Source organism: Stegodyphus dumicola, chromosome 7 (genome assembly GCF_044657685.1).
Source record: "Stegodyphus dumicola isolate Sdum_Otavi_A_Nest chromosome 7, ASM4465768v1".
Lineage (NCBI taxonomy): Eukaryota > Metazoa > Arthropoda > Arachnida > Araneae > Eresidae > Stegodyphus > Stegodyphus dumicola.
Genome location: NC_140774.1, coordinates 76,725,780 through 76,743,228, shown reverse-complemented (window position 1 = coordinate 76,743,228; position 17,449 = coordinate 76,725,780). Strand labels below are relative to the sequence as shown.

The 17,449-nt window shown below is 31.4% G+C and overlaps 1 protein-coding gene across 2 annotated transcripts in view; it reads right to left on the bottom strand.

Annotated features, from left to right (window-relative positions):
- Positions 1 to 17,449, bottom strand: part of LOC118196794 (uncharacterized) — a 32,287-nt gene that overhangs the window by 8,565 nt on the left and 6,273 nt on the right. The window contains exons 1-4 of one of the 2 annotated variants that reach the window (XM_035368259.2): positions 15,153 to 15,272; positions 10,098 to 10,250; positions 6,282 to 6,365; positions 776 to 933 (exon numbers count right to left, since the gene is read on the bottom strand). In XM_035368259.2, the coding sequence (XP_035224150.1) occupies positions 776 to 933; positions 6,282 to 6,365; positions 10,098 to 10,197 (342 nt within the window). In that variant the 5' untranslated portion in view covers positions 10,198 to 10,250; positions 15,153 to 15,272. Of the gene's footprint in view, positions 1 to 775; positions 934 to 6,281; positions 6,366 to 10,097; positions 10,251 to 15,152; positions 15,273 to 17,449 lie in introns of those variants that run through there. The other variant, XM_035368258.2, reaches the window with a different exon arrangement.

Sequence of the window (17,449 nt, the reverse complement as noted above, 5' to 3'; positions counted from 1 at the left end):
AATGCACGTCTTTTAAATAATAGCCTTATCATCACCTTTTTTCGTACTTTGCCTAAATAAACATTGCTCATTATAGAAAATTTCTAGGTGTTCTATACAATGCCCAGGGAAAGTATATAATAGTTCTGATATTTCGTACTTTGCCTGAAAACACCAAGTATTCTATAAAAATGTTTAGGTATTCTCTCTCTCTATATATATGCATATATTATTGCCGTATAAGGGTTTTGTTATTACAAGCTACTGGCTGGTCTCTTTACAATAAATAATCATTTAAGATAATAGAAAGGAAATTTCTGGTTTGCTGCAAAATTTACGATACAATAAAGAAACGCGAATACTAAGCAACAGTCCTTCTTTTAGGGCACCAGAAATTTCGTCAATTCCCCAAATCATTTACGGAGTAAACTCTAAATCGCAATTCAATTCTTTGAACAGCTAAATGAGTTCCGTAAGGCACTTATTTGTCTATATCTCGAGTTCTGTTAGAGCTATTTTTACAATTTAAACATAGTTGCACTCAAAACTGAAAGATCAAGATTTCTATATATGAAAGGACACTTATGTATATATACGGCCACAAATACAAAATAAACCATAAAAGCAACAAATAAGTAAATCATTAAATAAATAAATGTACACTATTATACGAATGCAAGAAAAAGAATTTAAATGTTTACGGAACTTACAAATATATATAAAGTTTTGATTTATTATAATAGGTATATACGTAATAAGTTATGGTCGCATTTAAAATTGAAACATCCACACTAACCTGGCTTCCTGGTTGGCTACCACTGCCACTGTTCTTTCGAGTGAAGGTGTTTTGGCGTACTAAAGTATCCATCCATTGCTCCGTAGGATTTCGTACGGCTCTTTGTAGTACCCAAGTAGTAAAAATGATCTCTTGTCCATCACACACTAAGCACTGGCCTAAATTTGAAAAAGTTTTAAAGTATAATATAAGCAGTGCAATGCTGAAAGTTCCTTTATAAGATTAATATTCTCCGGGAGTCTTTGTCAAAATCTTCTAATGCTGACATCCACTGTATATGCAAAAATTACTGTCTAAATTTAGCTCAGTCGGTTAAACTTAGGCATTAATTTTTTTCATGATAAACAACAAAAATAATACAGCTCATCAATAAAGAAAAAAATTTTAAAGTTAATTTATGGGAAAGCATACATAGAAAGTAGACTTTTCATTTTCGAAAATGCATTAATCTATTTCCTAAAATGAGTGTAAAAAATTAAGTAGTTAAAAGTTATCTCAACAGGAAAATCTATATTTCACTGAAAAATGACAAAATATGTCTTAAGAAATAAACATTATTATGTAACGTTTTTTACACTGAAAGTACTGTAGAATGGTTTTAATCAGGGACATAATTTTCAGAGGAAGGTTTAATTTTCATTTAGCTACTTTTTCATAATATATATATATATATATATCGTGTGCGCAAAAGTCCCTAATCGACCTTTTATTTCGTAGCCGTTGTTCGTAGACATATATTTCCAATTTCAAAAAATGTTTCAAACATTGCATTGTTTTGTCATTTTTTAATTTAAAGAAATCAATTATATAAAAATTACGAAATCTAACTTTTTGTGGAACATCATATTCAGGGACCGTAAACAAATTGAAAAGTGAAATGTAAGTGATTCAAAATAAAATATTAGTTTAGAGAAATGTTTCTAATGTACATTAAGTAATTAGCATTTTTGCGCTAATAATTGTGAAAAGTATTAATTAACGTAACTTTCTGTTTCCAAAATGGAGATTGTATTTACAAAGATCTTATAGAATTCGGGTTCTAGAAAACATTAGCAAGCTTTAGTATCGGCATTGTAGTAACTTATAATTAAAAATGAAAAATATTCGTACTTTAAGAAATTGTTTGCATGATTACGTTCAAAAGTACTAACACTTTATGAGAATATTAATAACATACTTTGAGACTTCGAAAACATGTAAATTACTTATGTGAAAATTCTTTCGCCATACCAAATGTAACAAAATTATAAACTAAAGACATTGCTAAATTATAAAAGAATATCATTGAATGTCATTAAAGGGAAAAATAAACTTCAAATCATTGTAAATGATTTATTAATCGATCCCTCAATCCAATTGAAAACTGATCTCAGAAAAGGCAAATTTTTAAACCGAATTTTTCGGATAATTTTTATCGTTCAAGAGTAAAGCATTTTGCATTTTATTTCATCGTTTTGTCAAATTTTTAATCCTTTGATCTCCAACTGCCAATTAATGTTATTTTTTCAATAAGCAAATAATTAGAAAACATTTTTGATTACACTCTGAAAATGCTTTGGATCATAATACTGCAGCTTCCAATGCTGCATTTAAAGAAATATATTAAATTACGAAACCTCAATCAATTACTTTATCATTTGTGACTAAATAATATCTGGTTGACAATAAACAAAAATACAAAGAGCTAGGCTTATTTAAATTTACTGATTTCTAAACTTATTCCATAGGGAAAGATTATTTCAAAAGGTGTTTTTTTGTCTGGTAAGTTGTAAACTAAACCCATGTAGCTAATTTTTGGATTTCAATTCGAAAAAGACGTAAATAGGTTACATATAATAATTTTGTTCGTTATAAGAATCCTACCTGCATTTTTAACTTTATAAATCATGATAATTTCGTTCAAAATCATTATATGTAACCTAGTTGTATTTTTAACTTCAGAAATAAGGATATAAATTGGACGAATACATAAGCTGTGTTTAATGTAAATTTTTTTATTCATTTTGCCTCAATTATTTTTTTAATTGTGTATTTCATATATAATTATTTATGTTTTCGTTATGTTAATGTGATTTGAGCTATGGTATCAATACGAAAATAATAGAATTCTGGAAATACGAACCATCCAGGAATATGACTATACGTAAGTGCACTACCGCTAACACAACAACCTCTAAACAACTCAACATAGTTCTTGCATTCCTCGTTGCAGATTTAGGATGGGATCGAGACATATGTGCAAAAGACAAATTATACAAAAGAACACGATAAAGAAAAGAAAAGCCGAGTAAAAAAATATGCATTTTCAGCAATAAGTTTTCTTGAAAAGTCAGTAATCTTATCGAATACTGCCATTATTTCAGTCTTAAACACAACTCACATGCACATAATTATTTAATCCCACAAAAATTAAAATATAAAATTCTGAAATATTTCAGATCTTAACGGTCACCCCAAAGGGATTGCTAAGGTTTTTTACAATCTAGCACTCTACCTGTCTGCTCTTATACTCACTTCCATTAACCCAATTTTTTCTTACTTTTTAGTTTTATTATTAAGCATTATTTTCTTCGCACTTACGACATATACAATTCAACAGCAAAATTACAAAAATTTTAAAAGTATCATAGCAGTATACTTTTCGAATCCCCGACTCAGAGATAAGTGTTGGCGTACATTTTTTTTTTTTTTTAAATCTTTTCTTCTTACTAAGATGGCCTTGCAAAACTTTGCTTGTCTTTTTATTATTAATATCTTGTGTGTTTGCTTTATTTATTAAATATCACGTTCTTTGCACTTGCGCTACGTAGAATTTGATTCAACATCCAAATCATAAAATATTTAAAAACAGCAATCTTTAAAATTTCCGATAGACAGTCTCGTGCACTGGAGATAAAAATATTTTTTCCGTACAGTGTTGCAATTGCTTGCTTTGAAATCGTTGAGTTCGTTAATCAAAAATTTGTTAAAGGTTTTACAAAATATGAAATAGATAATAAAACAAACCCAAAATTCAAAATTCGGTCTTCCAGGTGACTGTGTTCGGGCGGAAGACTACGTTATTCAAAATTTTATGACTCTGGGTATCGTTTTTTTTCCCCATGAGAAGCATGCATACATTTATTCAGATTCTTCATTATTTCATTTCTTTAAATCTAATACAGGGCGATAATATTTGCTGGCAAAATACTGAAAAGTGATGCGCCATTTATAATAATTCAGCGCAAAATGCCATTTCGAAATTAATATCCAATCCGAGACTAATGTCCTTTTTGGGATACAAATTCACAGTCGTAAACAAAATGCTATACAAAGTATTTAGGAAGAACATTAAGGGTTAAGTGCTGCAGATGGAACGAACTTTTTATTTGATCTGAAAATGTTTCCTTAATAAACTGAAAATTACTTTACATAATGTACAGTGGGTAGAAAAAGTATTTGCACACCTACATTTTTGTTTGCAATTCATAAAAAGAAGCATTAAGAAATAAAAAAATTGGTATTGCCAAATCAGAATAAGTTTAATCATCCAAAACAAACAGAAAAATTACAATAATATAAATAACAATGCTTTTTTGTAACAAAAATTAAAATATCTCGTATCAAAAAAGTATTTGCACAACTGCATGAATACAAATGAAATAAAATATACAAACAAATTTCAAATAACTAATATATAGTATGCATTCCTTTAGCATCTATTACTGCTTGTAATCTTGCTGACATTAATTTAATTAAATTTTCTGTAACAGTAGCATCAGTATTCTATCACTCTTCAATAAGGGCAGATTTGCTTGAAATCTTCCTTTTTCTCATTTTTAAATCCAAAGAATTTCATAAATATTCCAAAGGAGTTAAGTTTGGTGATTGTGGTGGAGTGGCATGTTTTCTGGGAACATTATAAAGCAACCACATACGTGTTATACCGGCAGTGTGCTTGGGATCATTGTCTAGCTGAAAATAGTACGAATTACTGATACCCAATTTTATTGCACTTTGTGACAAGTTATCTCGCAACACATCAATATAGGTTCGAGCTGTCATATTCCCATCAATGAAACACAAATTACCAACTCCTTTGCTAGCCATGCACCCCCAAATCATAACATAACCTCCTCCATGTTTCACTGTAGGTAACATATTTTTGGTATGAAAAGCAGTACAAGGTTTTCTCCAAACTAATTTCCTGCCATCTGATTTAAAGATATTGAACTTACTCTCGTCGGAGAATATGACATTTTTCCAGAAATCAGTTGGCTTATTGATATATTCCTTAGCGAATTCAAGTCTCTTCAATCTATTTCGTTCAGTTATGAGAGGTTTTTTTCCTTGGAGATCTCCCATAAATGTGTGCATCGTGCAGGACATTTCGAACACTTTGGGCACAGATTTGAACTCCAGATGTTGAAGCGACATCATTGGCTAAAGTAATTGCACTAATAAATGGATTTTTCGATGCTTCTCTTATGAGTTTTCACTTCATTCGCAGTGAAAGTTTCTTTGATTGTCCAGAAGACAAGTTATTTGATGTAGATCCTCTTTCTATATGACGTTTTATAACATACCGAACAGTAGAGAAGTAAACATGTACGTTTTTTTACCTATTTTTCGATAACTTAGGCCATTTTCACGTAGAGAAACAATTTTTTCTCGCAACGAAATCGGCAATTCAGTTTTCTTAGGTGCCGTTACAGTTTGAAATCGACAATCAACTGATAACGTTTCTACAATACCTCCTTTTATAGTCGTCTTACGTATGTTATTTACTGTGGGAGGACTGTCAAATAATAGCATAAAACTCAAATTTGCTAAAGTTGAGTTGAGTGTGCAAATACTTTTTTGACATAAAATATTTTAATATTGTTGCAAAAATATTTTTTTATTAATATTGTTATATTTTTTTGTAGTTAATTTAAATGAATAAGCTTATTCTGTGTTTTAAATGCCAATTTTTGTATTTTTAATTCATTTTCTTATAAATTGTGAACAAAAATGTATGTGTGCAAATACTTTTTGTACCCACTGTATGTAGCTTCTGCTGTTTCATACCGTTACTTTTCTTTAATTCATTTTTAAACAAGATTGCATGACATTTTTTAAAGTAAAAATTCCTATTTTAATCTTTATCATTATTGATTTTAGTTTTCTTCAAAGTTGCCTGTTTAGATAAACGAAGCATATTTCATTTTGATAACTGATAAATTGATAAAATTTATTTGGTCATCTTTTGTTTTTTTATCTTAAATATTATTCTCTAAGTTCTTTCAGACAAACGGAAATTCAGGACAGATATCTCACTCAGCATTAAGGTTTCCATATGTTTATGTGTGTATATTTAAACGTGTACATTTTATTATACACTAATATTTATATCGTACGTATAAAAGTTATGCATTATTTATAACTTAAATTTCACATTCAAATGATTAAACTGGATATCAATGAGAATTTTATACAATAAATGAAAAACTAGTCTAAAAAATGTAGATGGTTTCATTAAACTTACCAACCCATGACGTCAAAGACGATCCATTATTATAAAGCACAGTAAAAGAAAGCAAAGATCCGTCCTCGAAAGGTAAGAATGCTCCTAGAATTGGAAAATAAAGGTTTAAGATAGCTGAAAGAATATTGTATAGCAATACCTAAGTTACACAGAAGAAAATTAATCAAAAGAAAGTAGATCCGGGGGAGTCTGTCTTTGTATATAAATACATATGAATTAGATTTAAATAGGATGAACAGCTAAAACAGCATTTTTTTTAGAAAAAATATATATAATACAGTTTTTAAATACATGCCTATAAATATTGGTTTGGCAAGAAAATATTTTAGGTTTTTTAGTGGTAAATAAAGCTCAATTTTTTCTGAACAAAAACTGAACTTTAATAAGCCAAATATCTTCCATACTTTTCGATGACCTTTTGCCATCTTTCTGGTAACTTCATGATCCCGTGCCCATAAAACTTCTGGTCTTTATTAGCAAAAACCTGAGCCAAGTACGATTTGATATCATCGTTATTACTGATAATTTTACCATTTAAGACAATCCGATGGTGCAAGGTCGGGGTTATATGGGGTATACGACATTAGTTCCCAATTAAGCTCCAATAAATTCGTACCTGTTTCTATAGATGTGTGAGGCCTCCTATTGTCATAAGTTGTTGGCAGTAAACATCAGAGTAATCGTTTGGTTGCTTGGAAGCAGCTTACAATGCACAACACTTTGGTTATCCCATCAAATTGACAGCATGATTTTTTTTTCTGATGCAATTTAGCTTTCGATATGATTTGTGCTGATTCATCATGCTTGGACCACGATCTTTTTCGATTAATGTTATTCTAAGCGATCCATTTATTTTTATCACCAGTGATAATTCCTCTTAAAAAAAAGGTCGACGATATTACGTGTGAAATACGTATTGCAAATATTGATTCGTTGTGTTAAATGAATTTCTTTCAATTCACATGGAATCCAAATATGGAGCTTCTTAACGAGTCTAAGACATCTTATGTGAGTTTCGATTGTTGTGTGTGATAACATTCAATGTTTTTGCAATCTCTTGCAGTTATATGATGATTCCATTCAATGATGGTTGTAATTTTTGTCATAATCAACTTTATAAGTTCAGCCAGAATGTTGGGCACCTTCAAGTGAAAAATTTCCAGAATGAAATTTTTTAACTAATTATGACACATGCTTTCTCTTAAGCAAACAACGCCATAAACTTCACTTATCTCTTTCTGAGTCTCAGCAGCTTTCTTGCCTAACAAAAAAGTAAAATTTGGCAGAAATGTTTAATTTTTTCGCCTCATGTTGAAACTATCCTTAAACTAACAGCTCTAAGAAAAATACACTGAATTTGTTTCTATAGCAACTTAAAAGTTTCAGCTACAAGAAAAAAAATGATAAGATTGACAAAAGAATGACAAAACGAATGTTACTTTCTTGTCAAACCAATAGTATTGTTACGAATTTTGTACAGAGAGAGATATTTTAGTGCAGTTAGATATGTGAATTTTTTTTTCTGTATAATGTAACATTAAAATCTAGAGAAGTAATTGAGTAAATGACTCTCGCGCTAATTTTGTGAGATATCGCCAAGCTGGCAACGGTTTTGGCTATTAATTTTTGTCTTCAAATTCGTATAGAAATCTCCTAAACTCGCCAAACTTGGCGACCATTTTGCGACATTTTGATCCGGTCCCTGTATCACCGCAAACTTATCTAACGGCTCAATGATTTTTAGTCTCGTAAAATTTCGTGGTAGCAAGCTAATATTTTTTTATTCTTTACCTTGCAGCTAGAACACATTTTTCATTAGAATCAGCGTTTCCCCAGATTTGTAGCTTTTTATCAACTGACCTCAAACCTACCGTCAAGCTTCTATACGACAGGATAATATGTTTTTCTGGCGAATCTGTGTGTAGGTGTTGGCTACTTCAGGTAATGATTTGCTCATGCACATCTGTAAGCTCTTAAATTGCCAGCTTTTTGCAATGCAAGGGCAACATCTCTGACGTAATCACTATCAACTTAAAAATTTAATTTCCTGCCAAAATTGTCAGTTTCCTCTATTACAGGAATAACTGAACATTTTTAGCATTATTTTCGTCTCGTTTCTAAAACCTAACGGACAATATCTTTTTCCAGATATCATTCCAGGTATTTTGGTACGTGTCACTCCAAGATTCCGTAATGAAAAAAAAATGGACGGCTTAACACTGAACTCGTGTATATGGTGGTATTACTATATTGCATTTTTAGACACTAAAATAGTACCATCGTCGATAGGGAATTCTGTTCATCAACTGTACAATTTTCTAACAAGCAAAACTTACACCCTTCAGGCTAAAAATTATTCAATCTCCTGACGGGAAAAATCCCAGATATGCCAGATGTCAGATGTGAAAAATAACACAAATAATGAATGCTGCTCAAAACATGACGTAAAAATTGGTAAAATATGCTATAAAAATTTTCCTTGCTTTCACTAACAATGTTTATTTAAGCAGAAGGGCAGAATCACTTGTATGATTAACATGCTGGATAATTTCTCGCGAAAACCTACATTGGACAATTGGATATCGCATTATGAAGCTTCGAAAGTTTCATTGTTCGCCTCTAGATATAGAAATTTTCGATAAAGTGTGGCATGAATACTTATATGCAAACTGTTATATCGCAAGGCAGTTTTTAAAAAGTACATAAACTATCATTAAAGAGCTCTTGTGCGCTAGCAAAATTTTCGATTGCATATTTGAATTTAACAACAGAAGTACTACAAAAGATTAAAAACTCATTATTCAGTGTTATCGAAGCAACGTTCGAAGCCAGAAATGCATGCTAACAAATCATCTCTGTAAATTCTCATAAGCTTTTAATTAAAAATTAGGATTAAATAAGATGAATTTTGCTTAATTTTAAAACCGCAAAGCAGCTTTAACTATCATTCAGAATAAAAAGTGTTCCCCAAAATTAAAAAATTTTAATAATCAAAGAATAATATCCAAAATTAAGTAAAATGCAAACTTTGTTCTGCGCAGAGGTTGGGTAAAGCTGTATGTATTTCAAGGGCAATCAGACACAGGGTTTTCATCTTCAAGAGCGAAAATATTTTTGCTAAATTTTTGCAAATATTTTTTTCTCCTGAAGAAGAGGGATCTGTGTCTATTTGCCCTTGAAATTTGTAGAGTTTTATTCAAAATGTAACCGATAATAAATTTCCAGCTAAAAATGTTTCGGTAAAAAATATTCTATTGGAGTAATTTTTATACTCTTTTTTTTTTCCGTAACATCTCGGTATCGATTCGAGTAAACAGATTTCCTATTTTGGGAAATTAAGAATTATTTCCGCTTGAGGGAAAAACTTGTTGCAAACATCGTGCGCAAGCGATCTAGTGTGAAATAAATTTTCAGCTACATTTTTAATAATTATATCTTAGTTGAATAAGCGTAAAAGTTTGCAAGTAGCGTTAATTTACGATGAACTGATATCACATCAATTTTTTCTGTCATTTGATTTTACCTTTTTTGAATAGCTCAGTTTACTTACAAGATTTTATTTTCTATGTAGTTAATTTTTAAGATACTAATTCTTAAACCAGAAGACCTGTCGTAACTGCTTAAGTTGAAACTGTTTTAGCTATAAACTGAAATTTGTATGCTAAGGTCAGATTTCAGATTCCTTTTAAGTCATACATTTTACATTTTGAATTCACTTTTCATTTAATTCATTAAATCTTTTTTAACTTTACTTGTAAAGTGTTGAGGTTTTAGACTGAAATCTAAAATTTTCAAATCGCAGTGTTTTCCTGTTACCTGTGAGATTAGAAGTGAAAGCAGCAGCTCCTGGGTTGCTTTCTACAGCTGTTCTGTACTGGCCAGTTATTTTATTGAAAGGCAAGTTGACGATGGTCATAGTCGAGTTCAGTTCATTAACCCAGACACCGGAAAGATCTTCACATTGATATCCTAGCCAAAGACAAATAAATCTAAAACTACAGAAGTCATAAAATTTATATTATTAAATATTATTATAAAGTATGCAACAAGCAGAAACAGAGCCATTCCTTTTTACATCAGCTCTCGATATTTACCATATCGAGTATACCATATTAATAGGCATGCTTCTAGAAGTCTCAATATATTATTGATTTCGAAGATAACTTTGGTGGGTATCGGAAAATTTAGAGTTTTATATTTTTTACATTCAGATGTTGTTAGTTATTGGTTTAATATTGCATGTGTTTACTAATAATTGTCATTTAATTTACAGTTAATAATTAATAGTTAATTATGACATATATTTATTTATCATTTCTTTATTAAATTTTTCTAAGAAGCTTTTTTTCTCTCTCTTTTCGCCCTTTTCTTGCATTTTTATGGAGATAATTTATTTTATTTATTACTTATTGTATTACTAACATAATTTTGCATCACTTATTTTATTTTACTTACATGTGGATCACGATAATTTTATACTACACACAGAAGAGTTGAGATGGTACAAAATTTAGGCAACTAATCATAGTTGCCTAACATTTTTTTTTTTTTTTTTTTTTTTTTTTTTGTTAAAATCGGAGTCTGTTTATGTGATTCATTCCTGCTCAGAATATGGTAATCTAATACAGGTAGGAAGAAAATATGAACCTAGATAATTACATATTAAAGCCTTTTCAAATTCACGAAAATGAAATCATGTCTTAAATAGCTCTAAAATCTTCTAAAATTTTTATGTTCATACAGCCAACCATTTTCTGAAATCTACCGTTAATGAAAACTTTACGCAGCTTCTTATTCTCTGGTTTGCAAATTGTTGCAAGTTTGCTACTTTCTGTTCCGTCTTTTTGGTAGATAGGTGGCGCTCTTGATGCGCGCCGATGAAAAATATTCCACTTGACGCTTGAACATGAAGAATGACGCATGTCATATTTATTTGATGCTTGATTATGTTTCATGGCCGCTATAGGCGGAAGTAATATAAGTAATATAAGTTTATCGTTAATAAATGTTATTTCTATGTTCCGTGAAATCTTGGAAGTTTTTGATTTGAAATTCTAATGCTCTCCCAACCTTGACTTCTGAAACGAAACGATCTTTGAATTTATGACTCATGAAGAGAGACACCATACATTTTTTGGGATCTGAAACCCGCGAAAAGGGGAATTACCTTTTGAAAGGTAAGAATTTTGATTTATTTGTTCTTGGTATCGATCTTTGAAACGAAACATAATGGATGATTTAGCAAAAGAGAAAAAGAAACGTGCTATTGTACGTAGTAAAGTTACTACACTTCTAAATAAACTTGAGAAATTATTATCGGAAGAATTAAGTAAAGAACATCTAGAAGATTTAAATTCATCATATGAATTGTTAATTGAATACCATGATAAACTTAAAACTCTTGACTCAAAGATCGATGCTCTCATAATTGATGAAAAAGAATATGATAACGAACTACTTGTATGTGAAGAGTATGATGAAAAAATTATAACGTTTAAAGCTAAGATTGTTAGTAAAGTAAAGAAAATTAACAGTAATGAAGTTGTTGAAAGAAGTATAATTACAACTAGTAATGGTATTAGTAGTACTCTGAATGGTAATAATGTTGTTACAAGTAGTGCTTCAGTAAAGTTACCTAAATTAAATATTGAAAAATTTACTGGTGATCCCAGTAAATGGTTCGAATTCTTTAATTCGTATGATAATGCTATTCATTCTAATCCAAGTTTATCTAAAATAGATAAGTTTACATATTTGAAAAGTTTATTATCTGGTTCAGCATATAATTGTGCTTCTGGTTATGCTTTATCTGAAGAAAATTATGATCTATGCATTAAAAGTTTAGAAGAGAGGTTTGGTCGTAAAGATGTTATTATATCAAAATTCATGCAGATGTTGTTACAGTTAGAACCAGTTAAAAGTTCTTCAAATGTTTTTGAGTTAAGAAAGCTCTATGATCAGTTACAAATCTGCGTTAGAAATTTAAGTAGTTTAGATGTTACTAGCGGTTCATACGGACAGTTATTGAACCCAATAATTCTTAAATTGTTACCTGAAGATTTAGCTCTTGAATTCCATAGAAAAAGAACATCTAACCAAAATATAGAAGTAAGTGAATTAATAGAGTTCATTAAAATCGAAACTGAATGCCGAGAAGCAAGTATTTTGATTAATAGCTCAAAAGGTAATAAATACACAGGGGTTAATCCTAAACAAGGGTTAAAAAATTATAAAGTCAAATCACAAGCTTCTTCTTTTAACACATCGGTAAAAATGTTTTGCATATTCTGCAAATCAAACGAACATACATCTGCCGGATGTTTGAAATTTTCCAACGAACAAAAACGAAACAAATTGAAACATGAAGGTCGCTGTTACAGATGCTTTCTGAGATCACATTTGTCGTCTTTTTGTCGGTCAAAAATACAACCCTGCGAAAATTGTAACGAGAAAAATCATAATAAACTTTTCTGCCGTTTGAAATCGAAAGAAATGGAAGATGTTAAATCAGCAGATACGCAAAATAAAACTTTAATATCTACTCCCACTGTAACACTCTAAAACCTGAAAATAGTGTGCTTTTACAGACATGTTATTGCTCAAAGAAAAATAAATCGAGAATCGTAAGATTATTAATTGATTCAGGTAGTGAACGAAACTTCATCACCCACAAGTTAGCGCGCGATTTAGAATTGCAAGTCATTAGAAAAGAATTTCTAACAATTTATTCGTTTGGAAATCAGCGCGGTAACTCGCAAGAATTTGATGTATATAGCTTAAAAATAAAAAATAAAAACGATGATCGCTGCCTTGTTGTAGAAGCTGTATGGATAGAATTAATATCATCAGTAGAATTCCAGGCGCCATCAACATGTCAAAACATTAAAGAATTTATGACTAAAAAGGGTTTGGAACTTTCGGATACAAGTCCCGTTAATGAGAACATAAATATTCTGCTTGGCGCGGAGCATTTCTGGTATATACAAACAGGAAGTAATTCAATGATAAATGATGGTTTGTTTATAGTACCGACGATATTTGGATACACAGTGATGGGCAAAGTAAAAAATATTAATACTCGAATTAATGCGTTGTTTTTATCTGCCGTTGCACATTTGATTTGCAGTCATTTTTGAAATTGGATTCGATAGGAATTGAAAATGAAAACAAAACATTTTCGGAAACTGATTTGGATACTATTAAGCATTTTAACGACAGTTTGAAGTTTAATAACGGCAGGTACGAAACAAAACTCTTTTGGAAGGACAATAAATCACAACTCGCTGATAATTTTTTCGTTGCTAAACAACGATTTCTAGGACTAAAGCATAAATTAAAGGGAAATGATTTCCTATATAATGAATATGATAATATAATTAGAGAACAAGTTGAAAGGGGGATTGTTGAACAATGTAAGTTTGTTGAAAATGAACCTAACTGTTAATTATATGCCTCATAGGCCCGTTATACGTGAAGGAAAAGTAACAACAAGAATAAGAATAGTTTATGATGCCTCGTCTAGGTCTGAAGGAGCTAAATCGTTAAATGAATGTCTGATATCAGGCCCTTATTTAAATCCTAACTTGTTAGATATAATTTTAAAATTTCGCGTACATAAAGTTGCATTTTGTGCAGACATAGAGAAGGCTTTTCACCAAATTCAAATTGATAGTGAAGATAGAAATTTTTTAAGGTTCTTGTGGTTTGATCATTCTTACGACAATAGTGACAATAGTTTAGGTTTTAAGGTTTTCCGAATGTGCCGAGTGCCGTTTGGAATGACAACAAGTCCGTTTATTTTGTCCGCCACGATCAAACATCATATTAAGGGTTATGAAAAGGAATATAGCAAAGCTGTTGACATGTTAAATAAGTCCCTATATGTTGATGACCTTATCCATGGAGCAGACTCCGTTGAAGAAGTTTTCTCATTATTAACTGATGCAGTTAAAATTCTTCAAGACGCTGGTATGAACTTAAGAAAATTTGAATGAAATTCGGTATCTTTAAAAAATCATTGGCAAGATATTGGTTTAATTAATAAGGAAGATAAGTTGGATAAGAAAACGTTAAAGGTGCTGGGAATAATTTGGGATTTGGATGAGGACACATTGAAATTAGATGTACAAGAACTTTTACAACCAGTTGACTGGAAACACGTTACAAAGCGAAAGGTATTACAGATTGTGGCAAAAATTTATGACCCAGTTGGATTCATTGCACCCTTTGTTATCAGAATAAAATTCTTATTACAAGAGTTATGGGAATTGGGTATTGATTGGGGCACAATTTTGCCCAGTTATTTGAGTCAAAAATTTAAAACTTGGTACTTTGAAATTGAAGTTATTCTCAACTTGTGTATTCCTAGAAAATACATATTAAATGATGAATGTGTAAATTTCGATAAAATAGAGCTTTTTGTCTTTTGTGACGCCAGCCTCAAGGCATATGGAGCTGTTGCATATTTTCGTGATCCTGATTCTTGCTGTACGTCTTTTGTTCTTTCAAAGAGCCGTGTATCCCCACTTAAAAAATTAACCTTGCCTCGTTTAGAACTTATGGGAGCCATTATTGCCGCAAGAATAGTTAAATATTTAAGGAAGTTATTTACTATCCAAGAAGATAATATATTTTGTTTTAGTGACTCTAAAATTGTTCTTCACTGGATCAGGGGTACCGCTGATAAATGGAAACCCTTTGTTGCTAATCGTGTACGTGAAATACAAGATGTTGTATCACCTTCGCAATGGAAATACTGTAAGGGAAATGACAATCCGGCTGACATAGTTTCACGTGGATTAAGAGCTTCTGATCTAGTGGAAAATAAACTTTGGTTCAATGGACCAGTGTGGTTAAAAGAGAAAAATGTACCTTCATCATCTTTTGATCCTTTGATTGAGCCTGTGGTAGAAGAGGTACAGGTAGAACAGCGTCAAACTACTGTATATTCTGTTATTAGCCAAGAGGTTGAATTTGAATTGATATCCAGGTTTTCATCCTGGAAAAAATTGAAACGCGTAACTGCATGGTGTTTAAGATTCTGCCACAGTATTAAACCTACATCTTTAAAACTCAAGGGTTTTTTAACAGTTCAAGAATTGGATAAGGCAAGCAATTTGATTTTTAAAATCATGCAAAATTCCGAATTTAGAGAAGAAATTAGACTTTTGAAAGCAGGGAAGAAATTGAATCTCAGCAGTAAAATCCTGAAATTAAATCCTTTTCTTGATAGAGAAGAAATCCTTAGAGTCGGTGGTAGACTCTGTAACTCGAATCTTTCAGAAAATACAAAGTATCCAATCATTCTTCCCAAAAGTCACCAAGTTACTGAATTGATAGTCAAACACTTTCACGAAGTGAACCTTCACGGAGGAGCCACATTAACATTATCTGCTCTGCGACAGAAATATTGGATCGTTAATGGCCGAGAAATTGTAAGAAAAATAATTTGGAAATGTATAAAATGTTTTAAAAATCGAACAAGCACATCCAGTCAGATAATGGGCGACCTACCTGCTTCTCGCGTATTGCCGGATAGAACATTCTCGAATACTGGACTAGATTTTGCAGGCCCCTTTTTAATTAAAGATAGGAAAGGAAGAGGAGGAACGAGATATAAATGTTACGTTTGCCTTTACATATGCTTCACCACAAAGGCCATTCACCTAGAAGTAGTCAGTGATCTAACAACTGAAGCATTCCTAGCATCTCTGAAAAGATTTGTGTCACGCAGAGGAAAACCCAAGAAAATCTTTTCCGATAGAGGAACCAACTTTGTTGGGGCTGATCGAGAATTAAGAAGATACATAGCTACACTTTCCTCTGAGGAAGCATTTCAAAACTACCTGAGCGGTGAAAATATTCAATGGATCTTCAATCCTCCTGCTGCCCCTCACTTTGGAGGCCTTTGGGAGGCTGGAGTGAAACAAATGAAGATTCACTTAAAGCGGACTATTGGGACCCAGGTTCTGACATACGAAGAATTTCACACCTTAATTACACAGATCGAGGCGTGTTTGAATTCAAGGCCAATAGTTTCCATCTCATCTGACCCTGAAGATTTTAATCCTTTAACACCTGGACATTTCCTAATTGGGACTACATTAACAGCAATTCCTGAACCTGATCTTACAAATAATAAGCTAACCCCTGCTGAAAGATGGAAATTGACACAGCAAATTTTCCAGAGCTTTTGGAAACATTGGTCTAGAGATTATCTTTCACAATTACAAGGGCGTACCAAATGGTTGAGGGATAAACCAAATTTAGCCCTCAATGACTTGTCTTGATAAAGTACGAAAATTTGCCTCCATTAAAGTGGCGACTTGGACGAGTAATTGAACTATATCCTGGTGCTGATGGAAAAGTTCGTGTTGTGAAACTAAAAACTTTATTGGGCAAAATGAAGCTTACCCGCTTACCATTGAGTGAATAAGACTCTAAAAAAAAGAACATTAATTGTATATTCATAATTTGTGTCTTTATTATTATTATTAATTCAATTATGTTTCAGATTCAGAGAATGGACCACAATTGTGGATTATGGTAATTTAGCAGTTTCATTATTTTGTTTTCCTTCTAGAGATTGTAAGTATGTTTTATTAGTAAAATTTTGTGCTAAATTTAATGTTGTTATTCAATTTAAATTTGTCATTATGCATTTTTATTTTATATGATATACTGTTGAACTTTTGGAAAACTTGTTTAAATCTAAAATTGAAGATCTTTATAATAATGTTGTAATGAACCAATGTTCATCGGGGCGGAGTATGTTCCGTCTTTTTGGTAGATAGGTGGCGCTCTTGATGCGCGCCGATGAAAAATATTCCACTTGACGCTTGAACATGAAGAATGACGCATGTCATATTTATTTGATGCTTGATTGTGTTTCATGGCCGCTATAGGCGGAAGTAATATAAGTAATATAAGTTTATCGTTAATAAATGTTATTTCTATGTTCCGTGAAATCTTGGAAGTTTTTGATTTGAAATTCTAATGCTCTCCCAACCTTGACTCCTGAAACGAAACGATCTTTGAATTTATGACTCATGAAGACAGACACCACACACTTTCATTTATAAACTTTTGGTTTTACGAATAGGGGATTCTACAATTTTGTAAAATCACGAATCAATTGTAATAGTATCTTGGTAACTTGACAGAAAAAA